At 39.8% G+C, this 16,400-nt stretch overlaps 1 protein-coding gene across 1 annotated transcript in view; it reads right to left on the bottom strand.

The window, feature by feature from the left end:
• CNTNAP2 (contactin associated protein 2) overlaps positions 1-16,400 on the bottom strand; it is a 1,518,236-nt gene that overhangs the window by 564,670 nt on the left and 937,166 nt on the right. The window contains exon 11 of the mRNA XM_081038748.1: positions 15,948-16,054. Within this exon, the coding sequence (XP_080894874.1) occupies positions 15,948-16,054 (107 nt within the window). The remainder of the gene's footprint in view (positions 1-15,947; positions 16,055-16,400) is intronic.

Raw genomic sequence — 16,400 nt, 5'->3', positions numbered from 1 at the left:
AACACATGCCATTCCTCGTTCCTGTTCTCTCCACACCCCTGCTTTCTAATTTCGGACATTCCTGACTTCCTTTCATTCCCTTGACTTACGTTCACCTGCAGGCCCTCATGTGAGATACCTGATGCTCTCCTGAGAGCAGGTCTGATAGACGGAGTGGAGAGAGAACCTACGGTTGGTCCCTGGGCACCAGGAGAGGGAGACCCACGGGGACACCGATGGCTCCTACTTTACAGGGCCCACGATATGCCTGGCAATGAGCATCCATCATATATATATATATGAAGCAAATATAAAAAGCAAGAATCAAAAAAGCATCTTCCCAGGTGACTGTTACTATTTCTCTTTGACAGGAGGGGGAAGTGAGGCTCAGGGACGCTGTCATCACCTCGAGCCATACAGACAGTAAGGGACAGAGTTGGGGCTAGAATCCCAATCTGTCTTACTCCAGTATCCAGTCTCTTTTTAAAATATTCCAGGAAGGAAGAAAACGTTGAATAACGGTAAGTGAAGAGAGTCCCAAATCAATATGGTCTGCTGACACAGTTGTTTCTGTTAGAGTCAGTGGAGAACAACAAAACCAGGGTCAGGCCTGGTGGCCCAGCAGCTCACCTCCTAAAACCCAACTTGATACCGTTTGGTCAGATGAGTAATTTTCCTTTAAGGAAGAAGACACCTAACAGAATTTTGAAAGATGCCATTTTTGAAAGGTCAAGGCGTTGAGTATTAGCCACTGGAAGAATGTGTCAATATTTAGAATTCTGAAGGACAGGAGGCTTCTGCCAATGATTACGCGCTTCTGTCTTGCTCAAAGAACGTAGAATGGTCCCAGGGCCTGACTGTGTATTCTTCTATTGCTGCTGTGCCTTTATCATATTGACTATTTTTATCACCAAGAGAGTAAGGTTTTCTATATATAGGCTCATCATATTTCCTTAGCTAAGAAACTGGTTTAGTCACATATTATCTTCTGCAATTATTCCCCCCAATCTACTGAATAAGAGGAGCTTGAGCCAGTTCTCACAAGGCTTCTTTGGGGCGAGGGGAAGGGAACCAAGGACCTGTCCTCATTACAAGGTCTGACGCAGGCCTGTTGGACTTGGGTCTTTCTAGACCTGTAAAAGTTCCATTTGTTCATTCAGACTTTCCCCAAAAGGCAGAACAGGAAAGAAGGGGCAACGATTCCGGCACGAAAGAGCTTTTACTGAGTGTTTTATGTCTTTTATGACCTACAACTCTACAGGTTGCAAAATACTTCATACTAGTTGGAGCCAAAGTATTTTAAGGTCATTTGTTTAGTAATCTTCAGCGTTATAGAAAAAGAAGCTGGAAAAGAGAAAAAGTAAAACGAAGAAAATGGATACATTTATTCCATCTAAATAAATCTCTTTGCTGGTTTACATTGTTTCTGTTCCTTAAATCCTCCCAGATTTACAACTGAGTGTTGGTAACTGCTGGAAATTACCGTGAATTTTCCAGAATAATTGGCTCTATTTGAAGACACACATTTTAGGATGTATACTACATGGTGTAGCTGTAAAGTAATAAAATAGATTTTTGAGTGCTGCTTCTGGAAATCATTCTCATTATTTTAAGTCACATATCGTGTATACGTGTGCAGGTGGCCACATTTCATAGTTTGAAGGTCCTTTAAAGTTTTTACAAGTTACAAAATAATAGAATTAATTGCTTTGAATTTAGTCATTTTGCACTGGGCAAATATTGATTTCTTTCCCAACACCTTTAATTTCTAATGGAGCTTGAAATTAACTTTGGGTTTTAATTCCATTTTATTCTGAGTTTGTACATTAGGGCCATAAATAATGTCAGCAGAGTGCTGAGAGAACCTTTTCTGAGCCAGGAGCCTAGAGTGAGCTCTGCAGCATTGGGGTCTCCATCCTTTACGGAGAGGAGGAAAGTCTGCGTGGGTGTGTAAATTGCATTGGTGTTTTATGAACGAGAAATCAAATCAAAAATGGGAACCTGTAAACAGTCAGCCTCTGATCACTTGCTGAAGTTTGCACCATCATGGGTGTATGTACAGGACTTTAATCAGATCCCAAATGCTCAGGGAGCAAAGGCAGATTTCCATTCACCACAAATACCTTGAAAATGGGCCTTTCTGATCCATGGGGTCATAGACTACCTGTTACATAGCTACATGGCCTATGTGTACACGTTTACAGTAATGTATATATATCACAAATACAGACTGCAAATTGTAAAATCATTTAAATGCACTTTCTCTTTGAGGTTTCTGCATGTTTTTTTTTCCTGATTTTATATTGTCTCTACAAAACAGGGTGACTGTAATGAACTCGTGCCAAGGCCTTTTGGAGGCCTACACGCCGTACCGAGAACCCTGTTTCACCTAGAGGTTCCCTAACTTGCCCCCACAGCTGATGAGCATACGTGGAGGCCAGTATTAGAATCTGTAGGGTGGGACTGTACTACATTTTCCAGTAGAAAACCTACTTTTCAATGCCACATCTCAAAATGGCCTCTATGTTCTTGGGATTTTCAAGGCTCTAGGAGTTGGAAACGCTTTGCCAGAAGGGAAGCAGTACAGCAAAATACAGATGTCACAAAACCGACAGAATGGCTTGAAATTCGGACTCGGCCATGTCCTTGGAACACCTGTTTTAGAATCTGTAAAATAGAATGGCATCTTTCTCAGACTCAATTGTGAAGACTCTATGAGATAGTGAACTTAAAGTGCAATACTTAATGTACTTTTATCTCTGTTTCCATTAATGTTCTTTCAATCCACAGTGCATGTTCCAAATTAAAAATATAATCGACAAGTGCTGAACACTAGGATTTGTAAGAAAGACTATGGGAATAGGCGACTGATGTCCATACAATTCTGCGGGAAACCTGTGAACAAAATATTTCGGGGAGAAAAAAAAAACAAAACTAAAACTAAATGTATAAAGGCCAGTGAAGTTATACCGATAATTTCTATGGAAAATAAAATAAAACGAGAAATCATCTTAAGTTTGAGGCATCAGAGAAAATTTCACCAAATAAAAAGAGAGTCTGAACTAGACCCTGCTGAGCACGCCGTTTGCCTGTGGTAAACGTAGGCAGAAGAGCATTCTGGGATGGATGTTGTGGGATGTAAGGAAAAGCGAGAAGATGGAAAGCAGGAGGGGACGTGTGGAACTACATATGTACGCAGGGATGGACGTGAGCATGTATGTGCAGTGGGCTGGATAGTGAGCTGCAAAACTTATGTCCGTGGAGAACCTTAGAGGGGGATTGTATTTAAAAAGCAGCATCTTTGCAGATGTAGTTAGTTAAGATGAGTCCTACTGGGTTAGTACAGGCCCTGAATCTAATCGCTGGTGTCTTTATAAGAGAGAGAATTCAGGCACACAGTCCCACAGGGAAGGAAAAAGAGCATGTGAAGATGGAGGCAGAGGCTGGAGTTGTAAGAGTATAAGAGCCAAGGAACACCAAAAATGGCTGGCAACCACCAGAAGCAAGGAAGAAGCAAGGGGGTCTCTTTCTTGCAGGCTTCAGAGGGAGCACGGCCCTGCCAACACTGATTTCAGACTTCTGGTCTCCAGAACAGTGAGAGAATGGATTTCTGTTGTTTTCAGAGGCACAGAAAGTGCCTCTTCTTTACTGCTTAGCGACTTCTCTGACGGTGAATGAACTAGAGTCTTTGCCTCTTGATTCACCCAAAGATTTAAGTGGGAGTCAGCTCTGCTGACACTGAAGCCTTTTGCATGCAAGTTTCTACAGAACATAGTCTGGCATAGAGAAATGATTATGGACCAAACATCAGGGGCATTATCAAATAAAAGTTATTCTCTTGCTGAGAAACGAAAGGGATCTTACCATAAAATGCTATGCTGGACCGAGAGATCCTCCATCGTATAGTTCAGAGCCTGATAAGCATGTCTTTACAGTTGTTTGTGAGGGATGAGGCGTGTGTGTGTGCACACACACATGTGCCCATGTGCATCTGTATGCCTGCGGACACAATTACAGCTCCGTTGTTCAACATTCATTTAATACTTTCCAGGTGCTGAGCAGTGAGCTAGGCACTTGTGTGCAGAGATAAGAAAGACATGCTCGTGTTCTGGAGAACTTACAGAGTCGTCAGGGTTTTTTCAATGTAAGGTGACTGCTGATGACCTAGATAGGGGCTTGTATGAAGTACGCTTCAGCAAGTGTGAAGAATTTGATTTGATTTCTATTTGAGATTTATCTAGTACAAGAGCTGTCAATGTGTTTATCTTTGTATTGGAGGTGACTTGTAAGAAACCTGACTGCTCTACTTTTGCATTAATATTTTTAGTGTAAAAATGTTTGTGCTTTTGTCTTTGATAAGTTTTAATAACGGATTTGAAATCTCTTATTATTTCTCAGGAATGGAATGTTCTTTATAATGGAGAAAATAATCAATACTAGTGATAGACTATCATAGAGCTTTTAATTCATATTCCCAATTTTATCCGTAAATGACTCCAAAAGAAGCGTTATGCCAGTCACTCCTTTCTACTGCCATTAATTTTTGTTTTTGTTTTTAAATCTTGCTCTGGTTTTGTCCAGACAAAAGACAAACAAACAAAAACACTATTCTTTTGACTTCCCTTGAAAATTGCTTTTCGACCCTAAGTATATACCGGGGTGCTAAAAAAATGTATACACATGATTTGTATAAACCTTTTGTTATCGGTATATATTGAGTATTACAATTTTAATAAAGTTTCTTTCCTTTCTTAATGTATGTACACATTTTGGGGGGCACCCTCTATATTTAAATCTAAGGCAGGAAGTAAACCAACTTTACAAGTAAATAGACTTCTATTTTTTCTCAACTGCATTTACATGATCTCTAGGGTGGCTTGAAAGATGCACAAAGCCTTCTCTCTCTCTCCATCCACATATCACACTGCAGGAAAGTAAGGGAACTACAAAGTCTAGTCTAACTAGTCTTGCAGTTCAGATGTTAAAACATTCTTCCTTCTCTTCCCACCCCCTCCTACCAAGTTCTCCTCCATCTTCTCTCTCCCCACCACCTCTGCATAAAGTCTCCCTTTTTTGGGAACAGGAAGCCACATACTGAGGAAGAGAACTGGAACAAAATTCAGAAAATTGGGGTGGTCTCAGACCTCTGATAAGAAGACTGTAAGGAGGCAGCATTTCAGGGCTTCACTTTTGTGTTTCAGGCATAGCTTTTAATATTAATATGCTAGTCCATCAATGAGTATTTCAAAATATTTACTACACTACACCGCCTCAAACTTTGTATATTTATTCTTAATTTTTCTTTTTAAAGTCTGTTGACAAGAAGCCCATCCAACCACCATCGTTCTTTTTGTTGCACTTTTGAAAAACAAAAAGTTCTCAAGATTCTAGGCTGACTCTCCACTGGGCATCCTCATTAAAAAGGCACAATGGAAACAGTTTTCTTAAACTAATCAATAGAGGCTGTTGGAATCTAAATGATCACAGCGTGAAAATTACAGTTTATGCAGATTAAATGTGTTTTGTGAGTACCACATGTGAAATTGATGTTGGGTGTCAAAGTGAATCCATGCCTTAGCAAAGAACCACATGGGGTAGAATTTTGGGCCTATTATTCATTTATCTCATCTTAAGATAGGTAGTACATGAAAACACAGGGGGGTGACAAGCATGAAAAAGAAGCACCATTTTGAATGCAAACTAAAATCCTAATTCAAAGCCCCTTAGAATTTTTAATATTACTTGGTCTTTAATATGCTTTCACTATGTGTAAGGTCTTTCAACATCAAATTCACATGTATAAGAGGGATGGGGAAATGTTTTCTATTAATAAGTTCTCTTCCGTGATTGCTAAGAGCAATTCAAAAGCTTCTCACTAAAGTTGTCTTCCATATATTTCCTGCTCGATGAAGCTTTCTGTTCCCTTATTTTCATTACTACACCGTGTTAGCCCTCAAACCTAGCTGAGGCTATAGAAACGAAGCTTAGTGCAAATGACCTATTCAGTGGAGCTGCGGCAATGCCACTGAGTCAGAGCACAAGTTGTAAGACAGGGCTGATGCCACACTTCACCTGGTGTTAGTGGGAATGAGGTCCTAAGTGGGGAGCGCAGCATCCGGGCGAAGGGGAGGATTCGTTCCATGTCCACTGCGTGTCTGCTGCCCGTCACACACTCACTGATTCTGCTTCCTCTCCCAGTCCTGAGCCCTGAGCACCCTCTAGGTGACTGGTCTCTGGCTGGCTGGGCAGTTTTTCTACCATAGCTCATGTTTCCCCAGTGAGGAAGGTCCATGATCAGAGCAGTAGACGTTTCCAGTGACAGTGCGGTAGCACCTTCTGCTGCCCGTGGTTTTCCACCTGCCTTCCTCAAGGGCGTCTAACAAGTGTGCAGACCTGAGATGTCTCTCCCAGAGCTGCCATGGCAGTGGGAAGCCAGACAGTTGCCGTTCCTGAGAGTCTCGTGGACGTTCCGGATACTTTCTCCTCTCTCACACAGCATGAGTCAGCTTGATTTCAAGAATTACACAAAGGAAAAAAGGTAATCCTTTTGGACAACAGATACACAAAGCTTGTTCCATTCACCTAGCCTCAAGGGCTTGGAGGAACTTCCAGAATAATCAGCCTGGCCCCACAAAATTCAGGTTTTTATTATTTCAGAAAGCCTATACCAATGTCACGGAAACCATTAAGGAGTTAGTATTTTCTGAGTAAGAATGTGCTTTGCACTGAATACTCATTCTTTCAGAGGGCCATCTCAGCAGCAGAGAGCCATATGCTGGAAACACACACGGGGTTGTCTAGAGCTCTGAATTCCATTGCTGGATGGATGGATGGATGGATGAAGGGATGGAAAGAATTTCTCCTTCCACAGCCAAACTCTTACATGTGGTATGTTGTTGTTTTGTTTTTGATTCAGTCTAACCGGATGGCCACAGTTGGCCTGATAGAGCACAGTAAAAGTTAATCATATGACCTAGCAAGCAAGACATGTTTAACTGACATCTCAATGGGTTTGGATAACGGCAGAGAGTATTATTAGGACATTCTGATGTCTGCTAATGAGCAACGACAGCAATTTTGCATGAGCCAATACTGTCTGGCATTTGGTGCCAGCATCTGTGATGGCAAGAAAGGCCTTTCCAGAGTAGGGTAGGCATATTTTACAAGCAGGAGCTACCATGGCAGCTTTGGGACAAAAATGACTTGAGACCAAGGAACCCCAAACCCCTGCATCTTTTTCTTGCTTTACTGGAATAAAAGACCATATTGTTTAGTCAAATGCATACACATTTACAGTATTTCACATTACTTGGCTAAGGGAAAAGATTTTCAAATAAAATGTTTTACTAAAATTTGAAGCCGTTAGAGGCGAGAACATCCAAAAAGTGAACTAGCAAAATTTCCTCAGAAACCGCTGTGCTTTCCGTGGGAAGCGTTTGCCTTTAGTGGCATTAGCTGTCTACAACAAAGGAACGGTCTCAGGTTATTTCTGTGCTTGGACTTCTACTTCCGCTGGGCCACTTCCCACATTTTCCCTGTTAGTACCAGTCTGAATTATCAACCTGATGAGGAATTTAGCTCAGGGTGCAGCTCCTCCTGGAACTTTCCCCATCCATCGAGGTTTACAGTGGTTTCTCTCTCATGTTCAAATACCGGCCTTAGCACCAGTTTGGTACATAAATATCCACGATTCTGTACTAATACGAGTATTAATATGTCCCGACAGTTGGTCCCGCTTTCTTTTTCAACAACCTTATCTACTGCAGAAGGAAGTGGGCTCCTGTCTGTATTTCTGCAGCCACTTAGTATGCTGCATTCAAAATAGACGCAGAATATTACCGAATGAATGGAAAACATCTGTGAACTGGAGATAGTCCCACACACCAGATTTGTAAAGCTTAAGACGTGCTGTAGGAACACAACGACTGATGTCAATATGAGAGGGGAAAAAAAATGTTTGCTTTGGGGAACACTAAAAGGATCAAAGGAGAAACACATACTATTTTTAACTTTCATTCTCCTCTCTTGGTTTTTGAGTAGATACAAATGTCTCTGGAGTTTCCTTCTTTATCTTCCCACTAAACAGGCCTCCTCCTCTCTTGCCTTCTTTCCCCCTCGCTGAACTTGGAAAAGGGGCAGAAATGAGTGTGTTGTATCCCCTTTTCTCTTCACTCTGAACCTTGGGTGAGACAGTCATTGGGATTCAGATGACAGGGCAGTTGAATGAAGAACCTGAGCTCCCTCAGGGCCAGCACTGGCATCGTCAAGCCTTTGAGAAGTTCACAGGATCCCAGCTCAGCTCTGGAGCAGGCTGCTTGTTAATTAGGCACGTGCAGATCAACTTTTTGCACAGGCTCTTTATTCAAAGAGAAAGATGTATTTTTGAAACTATTGAAAGAGTCTTTGTAAAGCTAAAATTAAATCCTTTCTTTCTATGGTTAATCTTAGCCACCTTTCCAAAGCAAGGCATCACAGAAGGGATTAATCTGAAATTTGGGCTGCCTCAGAAAGGTAAAGGTCCTGGGGCTGCATTTCTCCAAATGACCTGCACTTTTTTAATCCATTGTAATTTATTTGGTTGTCGCCGGAAGATAGGATGGACTCTAAATCCCCTTCCAACATTTCTACACAGGTAGCACTTTTTTTGTTTTTTCCATCTCATTTTCTCTGTGGAGGCCAGGTGAAAATGTGAGTAAAGGAGCTGCTGGGATTGTTTCTTTGTGTAAATAAGCGTGATTTCAGAAAGGGACACCACTTGTCATTTCCCTCTTTCTCCAAATGCCTTGGCTCTGGTGAGACAGTGAGTTTCTCATTAGAGAATTCTCACAACCAGGCAAGGCTTATTGTTTTCTCACTTGTACACATTCTGTAGAAAACTGCACTCTCCACCCAACACCATGCTGACCCTGCATTCTCTTCACTCTGATTTCTCCCTGTTTATCTAATAAGGAAAAACCAAAACAAAAGAAGCAGTCTGATACTATAATCAGAAAAGATGAAACAGTTGCTTAGAACTGCAACGAATTTGTGATACGTTAAACAATTTTCCATATAATTACGTGCATACATATTCTGTAAACATGAAAAGTATCAACCTAGACTATGAAAGGTAAGCATGCAGTACAATTTATCCTCAGTGCATAATCCCAATGAACCAGAAGTGTGGAAATGGATTAAGATGATCAGAACTTTAATGAAATGAGACACTTCTTTGGAGGGAGCTAGCTAACACCAAACTGGGTCTGCCCGCCCTCTTCGTTTCTCTACCCCGCATTCCAGCCCATACCCCATATGCAGAATGGAGTCAGCTCTCAACGTAGTGCCGAATGGATAAAAAGTAAATAAATGACGCTAAGAACAGACACTCCGAGTCCCATAGCCACTGCCTAAAGACAAGCACACACTGAGTTCTAGAAGCCATGGAACGGGGAGATGAATGGGAGGTAAACTTGGGAAAGAACCTGGTAATTGTTCACTTGGTAAGAAAGAAGCACAATCTGGCTGCTGATTGCCAAGTTGACATTAGAAAGAACAGATTCACCCTGTATGTGTAAATCAGCCTATGGGGCCTGTGTATTTGCTAATAAAGCCTTTTATCTTCTCCGTGAGGATTAGCTGGAATACTGAGGCACCTGTTGACCTTTTCCTTAGGAGTCAACTACATTAGTGCTCAGGGTCCAGAAGCTACTGACAATCAGACAAAAATTTGTCAGGCTGTTTTTAAAGACTTAGTGGTAGAGTAAAAGTTACAAAAAGAAATGCGATGTTTTCTAAATTTACCAAAGCACTTCAAGAGACAAGATTTCTTTGCATGTCCCTTAAGTTCAGAGAGGTTAAGTGACTGTCCAAAACACAAAGCCAATACACGGGATCAGGGGAAGGAGGCGGGGAGAAAGAGGATTAAGTTTAATATTTCTCATTTCATTGCTGTCAGAGGCCCGTCACATGTACCAGAAGAGATGTCTTCCCTCTTTCTGGGTATAAGTGAAATCCATACTAATGGGCTAAGAGGGTATGAGAATAACAGCACAGTTACAGGTGTAGGAGAGAGTCTCTTATCCCACAACTAGGCAAGTTCAGCTGATGCAGAAATGAGGTTCGCCATATTGCCTGAGAAGCTGAGATCTGACATCAGAACATTTGACTTCTAACCCTGAGATGTTTTCCCTCTCTGCAATTTCCCCGCAGCAAGACTATACATACGATCATACTTGATAAATTAAAAGATTAAATCCATCTTATTCAAATTGTGCATCACATTTAAAGTAAACTTTTTTGTCGTTCTCTAGATAGTCAATATTTAAATATACATGTATCTATTTTAAAATAGCTCATAAAGCAGCCAGCACAGATGTGGACTATACTCTATTACCTAAGATGTCATTTTTTGGTTGCAACTTACTTTGCCACTATTATTATATGTTTCCACAACAAGACACAGTGCTTTCCTCAAAGATTATTTGAAACCTATACGTTTGTTTGCCCATACTCTGAATTGTCAAAATAACTTCCTGTCATTTTACACTTTTGTGGTTGTTTCTGCTGTTATTACTACTATTACCCTCTCTGCTTTCCCTTAATCCATCTTTTATTCTCTATCTCCCATTTCTGTTTTCCTTTTTCCCTTTAGATTTACTCTCTCTTCATAACTTCACTCTCTTCATAAATCTGTATAAAGGATACTGATTTTTTTTCAAACGGCTCTTGATGCTCATTACGTTCTCTGCCATTCATGCACTCTTTGATTCAGTGCATATTCACTGAGCACATATCATACATATGCTGGATGGGCCCTGGGGATAAAGTCGTGGGCAGAACCTCACACTGTCTCCCCTAAGATATTCTAGCCCAGTGGAGGGGGCAAACATTATTAAAGAATCCCAAGTAATAAATGCAAAATCACAACCATCACTAGCACTGAGAGAGATACATGTCTTAGAATAAGAGGAGTTGACCTAATTATGGGGTCATGGAAAGCGTCCATAAAAAGGAGACTACTGAGCTGAGATCTGAAGGATGAGCAGGCATGTAGCAGACAAAGCAGAGAGAGAGGATGTGTGAAAGTCCTGTGGGGGCAATGGTGGCAGGGAGTGGGGGACAGGGAGAGGGGACAGGGCATGTATGAAAAAAAAAGAAAGGAGGCCAGTGGGATTGGAGGGGAGGAAAGGAGGAAAAGTATGGCAGAAGACGAGGTGAAAGACCTATTCACACCAAGAAGATCCTTATAAGCCAGATGAATGTGCAGATGAGGGATGCAGCCCAGTTCTGTAAAGCCATGATTCTATTCAATGACTTCTTTGGGTGGGGTTCGGGGGTGGGGTGCGGAGTGGAAGGGATGGGTAGCGATTCTCAAATTCCAACTTGTCTTCACTGATGCCTTAGCCTGGTAGTTCCCAATGGATAGAGGTACCAACTTTCCTGCACTAATAAATCTACGTGTTGATGCCCTATGTTAGCAGGATTAATTTCTTTTTAAAAATTATGTTCTGAATTAAATTACGTATGCGTATAATGACTTATAAACAATGTGGTGTGACCCATTGAAAGCCACTGCACTTTTCTTGTGTGCAGTAATAAGATGCAAAGTAATTTATCATTTACAAATTTATGGACCAAGAGTAATAGCTCCAGACTACAGCATGTAGAATATTTTCCTTTTAAATTTCGTTTTTTCCTCTCTAACATTGGCTAGTAAACATTTCAGTTTTGAATTTGTGGGGAAACATCAGCACCTGTCCCTTCAGTGATTCAGAATTCAGAAATCACATGATTGTAAAATTGAAAAGAATTCTGGGTAGGCCTTTGAGTTTATCTCTTCTTACTACTTGTGGAAAGAGTCACGTCTCTACATCTGGGCAAGCTGAGAATCTCTCCTCTAATAAAAAGATATCTGGAAAAATATTTTCTCTCAGAACGAAGGTCTGGCATTCAATAATTCTTAAAAATTCCCACCCCTAAACATTGCTTATATCTGTCAAATATCCTCTTGCTCTTGTGAAAATAGCCAAACATTTTCATATTTTTGAGGACTTTCTGGGTATTTTTCGCGTGGTTCCACACAAGGGACCATTACTATATGTGAGAATGACCGTATTCACAGACAGAAGACAGCAGCAAGAGAAAAAGATATCTGTACGCGCTGAGATAAGGGATGGTTTTTAAAATTCAATTTATGTAAATTTGAGCCATAATTACGAAGTGTGAGAAACACATGTGAAAATAATAAGATGATAATTCAATCCTAAAGAGCATTTAAAGTATTGGAAAGTAAGCTTGGAGACCAATTGAAACGCATCTAGATAACAGAACTGAGAGAAAAAGACTGTAGCTATAAACACGAAGATTTGCTCATAAGAAAGACACGTTCTTATACATTTGGAAGAGAAAAGTAGGGACAAGTTAATATTACAAAACAAATAAATGATTTCATGTGCTCATTGTACTCTTTGTCATGATTTATGTTCTAATATGCTACTAATCAATGCTTAGAAATTCATTGACAATGGAATATCAGCGTAAAAGAATTTAAAAAGTACAAAACTGAAACCATTTAATGTATTTACATTTTGTCACTAACTAGCCTCTTCAGTTTGGGGACAAGAAAAACTGGCTTTCCCTTTCCAAAGATCTGGGATCTTTGGCGTTCCCAGTGGGAATTTCCTCACCCAAAGGAAGACATCCTGACTCCTCTGGAGAGTGAGTGGTTTGTAAATGGCAATCCTCTAAACCTTACATAGACTTTGTTTGAAAATAAATTCACCATGTATAAACTAACAAATGAACAAATGGATATAGGTCTAGGACATATCCAGATCACTTTCAATTCTTCTGCAAAAAAATAAAAAAAAATAAAAAAGAAGGAAAGAAAGAAAACCTACGGAAACCAATTAATGATTCACTTCACGCCCAAGTCTGCCATAGAAATGACAGCAAACAATGACTGGCAGCATGAAATTAAATGACAAATTGTGTGATACGGACAATTATTGATATAGAAGTTCAGAGTGAAGGGGTGATTACTCTGAAAAGGATGAAATGGCAAAATGAATTGAGTACTAACATATGCTAAAGCTCATCTCAGTGTCTTTTCATAAATCATCTCATTCAATCTTACAATAGCTTTACGGGGGGAGGAGGGGCCTGTGACTATCCCCATTGCACACAGGAGAACACTGAAGCTCAAAGAGTTTAAGTGCCAAATTCAAGCTCAGGCAGTGGGACCTATCAAGAAATGCCTTCTAGGTTCCATCTTGAGCCGTAAGCTCTGGCCCGAACGATCATGGGTCATCTGAGAAATAGCTATCTCATCCTGACCGAGCCCAGACCAGCGTAGAAAATATGCTGAAATACTTTGTAGCCTAACTGTACTGTTTGAACCTCTACTGAGTATTTAGTGACACTAAACTTTGGACTTTCGTCAGCTAGTCTTTACCTTGTTAAAGTAGTACTATTATAAAATTACCGTAACTCCCTTTCAAAAGGGATGCTTGGTCCTCGGCAGAAAAATAATGAGGTAAAATACTTAATAATACTATCAAAATTCAACACCACAGAAGACAGAATAAGCAACCGGAAGTCTTGGCTCATTGGCTTTTAGAACTGAAGAGACCTCAGTAGCCATTTTGTCACCGGAGGAGTAAAGGAGTCCAAGAGAAGGCAAATGGCTTGCTGCAAGGGCACACAACTGTGTACCCTTTATAGACAGAAGCTGGTGTCTTTTCACCTCAGAGCTCTTGCTATCAGTGCAGGCACTAAGCAAAAATGCAAAATTGTTCATTCTGTATACAACTGAATGGCATATGTTATATATTTCTGCATTATTATGTGCTCCCAATTTTTAACTCATCCGTGGAAGTAACAAAGAAAAAGATATATCAAGTCTTCCAGCTTATTAGGAAGCATTTACCCATCAACAAAATGCAAGGCATAATTTTTCACAAGAAAATAGTGTCCAATCAACCCTTTCTTGAATTATGTACTGCGGTCTTGTAAACCTCTACTTAGTCACACACTCGACTTTCAAGATTTTGGCCTCATTTAGAGAACACAACAAAAGATCCGGGTCTCATTGTTAAAATGGATGATTCTACCGTTATAGATACAAAAATGGAACAAGGAATGAGTAGAAATGAGAAGCCAAGAGGATATGATTTTCCTCCTTTGCACTTAAAGCTTGCACTAGAGTCAAACCTACACACACTTAGGGAATTTTTAATACTTGGAGTTATTACTCTTTAAAAAACTCAACTATTCAACCAGTAGTGTGTTTCTAAAAATTAAAAAAAAAACACGTATACTTCAAAAATCTTTTTCTTTACTGTATATTTTCATGAAGGAAGCAGCTATGAAAATCATTATTTGCTTTTTTATTTAATATCAAAGTGGTCAGCGAGATAGGGAACCATTGTAACCACCACCAATGTCTTGCTCTTTGTGTTTTGTTAGAATGTCCATATTCAGAAACAAGATCCCTTGTAGTTAAAAGGTGGTATTTATAGCACAATATGTAAATCATACTGGTAGAGTGAAAGTACTTAGTTTCATCAAAGTTACTTACTTCAAACATTATATATCATATAATGAACAGCATATGCTGAAAGTTAACATTGTGATGTGACTGGAAAGGAACAATTTTAGTCATAACTCCTTTATTCTAATGAATTTCAATATCACTTTTGTTTTTGTTCTTTACTCATGAAAATACTTTTTTACAAACCTGCATATAAGTGCTTTATAAATGATGAATCTACTAAGTTTCTATCTGTTTTTATTGTCTTGTGTGTCTTCCCATTAATGTTAATTTTTCTAGAAGTTCTTTTTGTCTCCTGTTTTTGAATATATTCCTAAACAAATTAATAAGTACATAAAATAAATTATTTCTGAGTTGAGGCCTGACTACAGCTTTTTTGAGGCCTGCATATGACTAAATAGTGCTATAAAAAGGCTTCAGGAACTATATAGCATTTTTACTGTCCACAGAACACTACTCTGATAATATATTGCTTATTTCCTAAAAAGTGAAATAAAGAGAAAGCAGTCCGCATAATTAGTGTTTAGATATTAGATTTTCAGTTTTTCAGAATATTGAGAGAAGACTGAAGGATGTTGAATCCCTTCCTCTTTCTCTTCCCCTTCCTTCCTTCACGCACATGTGTACACACACACACACACACACTCACGCGCATGCGCACACGCCCACAACAGGTGACCTTCTTTCAACTCTATCTTTTATGGCAAATCTGTTTTCAAAAGTGCTTTGTAAACAGCAATGCATCTTTGGAAAATTAATGTTACAGTGATAGAGTTAGCATTCACTTAAAAATATTCTTTGAATTAAAAACATAATTTTGATTTACCTTTTCAGGGTCAAGCTATTATGTAAAACAAGGCACATTTGTGGTTGACTAGTCATCTTGGCATGTTACTTTTTCTTTTTAATATTGAAAACCATTGTCTTCCTGTGTTTTTATTTTAGACGTACAACTTCAATGGATTTCATTCACTTTCTGACTCATTTTGTTCTGATTTAAAAAACTGCAGCCAAATAGTTGACAGAGCATGAGACGACTGCTTCCCAGAAACTCAATGTTCAAATTACACTCTGCCTCTCTGATGAGCTGATATATGAGGACCCAGTCCGAGATCACGCTAACAATTTTCCCAGCAGTCTATCCAGCCAGACATAGCTGAGACACCTAGAGTCAAATCCAAGGTCAGCATTCCGATTTCCACTACGTGTTTCTGGAACATTGAAAATATTGGTCCTTCTTTGTGACTCATTAGGCATGAAAGGATATATTCTGACAACTAGAATACTATTCTGGTGAAACAACAACACATATCGGGGTTCTTCAGAATCAATTGATTTTGGTGTGTGGATGATGCAGGTGGCTGAGTTTTAAAGCATCGTGGAAGACCTGGGATTTTCGTGCAATTACAAGTTTAAAGTGAGATAAATTGGCACTCACAGTTGTGGCAGGTGGCCCCACTGTACCCCGTCTCATCGCAAGTACATTTGAAGCTGTCCCACGTTTGCGAGCACTTCCCACCATGCTCACAGTGATTGGGCACACATCTGTCAGAGAAAGAGACAAACAGAAATAAAGCAACAAACAGATGAGATTTATGAGTGGCCAAATTCCAAGCTGTCTGGGCAATATATCATTTCAATGCCAGGTTGCCTTACCAAGGCAATTAATCCTTGTTAGTTTGAGCAGATTAATATGATTCATGATGGAGGTGCCAAGTGCACAATAGATGATGTATCACAGGCCTGGTGTCTCCTATTTTTGAGTAAACAGTAGAAATTAACAAATGGTTGAGGGAATCATTTGCATATTACAGATTCATTTTGTTTTCCTTTTGTGCAAAAACAAAGACACTAACTAAATTTCCTCCTGGTGAGAGATGGAGGATTAGCC

The sequence above is a fragment of the Rhinolophus hipposideros genome (assembly GCF_964194185.1).
Source record: "Rhinolophus hipposideros genome assembly, chromosome: 25".
In the NCBI taxonomy this organism is placed as follows: domain Eukaryota; kingdom Metazoa; phylum Chordata; class Mammalia; order Chiroptera; family Rhinolophidae; genus Rhinolophus; species Rhinolophus hipposideros.
The sequence above is the reverse complement of the archived record's forward strand: the minus strand, read 5'-3'. Positions and strand labels throughout refer to the sequence as shown.